The sequence below is a fragment of the Lucilia cuprina genome, chromosome 3 (assembly GCF_022045245.1).
Source record: "Lucilia cuprina isolate Lc7/37 chromosome 3, ASM2204524v1, whole genome shotgun sequence".
Lineage (NCBI taxonomy): Eukaryota > Metazoa > Arthropoda > Insecta > Diptera > Calliphoridae > Lucilia > Lucilia cuprina.
This window is the reverse complement of record NC_060951.1, coordinates 8108421-8109557: the sequence shown is the minus strand read 5'-3', so window position 1 is coordinate 8109557 and position 1137 is coordinate 8108421. Positions and strand designations below refer to the sequence as shown.

The 1137-nt window shown below is 32.5% G+C and overlaps 1 protein-coding gene across 1 annotated transcript; it reads right to left on the bottom strand.

Annotated features, from left to right (window-relative positions):
* Positions 1 to 274: 274 nt before the first annotated feature.
* On the bottom strand, positions 275 to 829 carry LOC111689561 (ADP-ribosylation factor 1-like). The gene has a single exon (XM_023452028.2). The coding sequence runs from the start codon at positions 827 to 829 to the stop codon at positions 275 to 277; it is 555 nt and encodes a 184-aa protein (XP_023307796.2).
* Between the last annotated feature and the right edge of the window lie 308 nt (positions 830 to 1137).

Genomic DNA, 1137 nt, shown 5'->3' with positions numbered 1-1137 from the left:
CTATCTATCTATCTATCTATCTATCTGTCTATCTGTCTATCTATCTATCTATCTATCTATCTATCTATCTATCTATCTATCTATCTATCTATCTATCTATCTATCTATTCTTATTTTTCCAAGTAATTGTATTTATAATATTCTTAGAAAAAAGGTGTTTTTTTACTAGAATTCAATATTTTTTCAAAGCAGAAACTTTCCCATGTAAAATAGTGCTATTAATTAAAATCCACACAATTTCAATCGAATATATTTTCTTAAAAAAAAAAACATTTCAAAATAAATTCAAATCTCTTAAATTCATCATAATATTATTAAGACTTTGACAATCATATGCACTAGTGTTAACAATGCACCATGGTTGTTTTATGCTCTTCATATCCAATTGCTGCTCCATGTCTTCAGCTGTGGCACAATTCGGTTTATCCTGTTTATTTAACACCAACAATAACATGGCATTAGACAGATCCTCATCACACATTACTGTGTGCAGAAAAGATTTAGCTTGCACATAACGTTCACGATTTGCAGCATCAATAACAAAAACAACAGCTGCTTTATTTTCTTTGTAGAATTTCCAAAGCACGCGTACGGTATCAAGACCACCAATATCCCAGAAAGTATAATTTTTATCCTCAAAATCTATGGTTTCTTTGTTGTAGCCAATGGTGGGTATGGTGATGAGATCATTATTATCTGTTTTGAGTAGTTTGTAGAGGGGAGTAGTTTTGCCAGCCTCATCTAAGCCTACCATTAGCAAATCTACATTTGGTTTTTCTACAATGTTTTCCTCTGGACTATCTATTGGGTCTTCTATGTTCTCAGACATTGTTATAGCAAGGAGGTAAGTTATTGTTTGGTTTGTGTTGTTTACTTGACTGCGATTTTGTTGTGAATAGTACAAATAGAAGTAAAATGATAATGACGTGTTCTTTGAATTGTTGTTTATGGGGGAAACATTTCTGTTATTGGGAATTACTTGATTTTCATCATAATTTTTGCTTCGAGCTTTTTTACGTAGAAACTGGTTTATTTTTTTTTTTTTGGGTTTTGATTAGGATGGCGGTGCATCAAGCACTCATATTGCCAGGTTATCACACGTTTGTCCAGAGAAAACCCCACCAACCGACCTATACC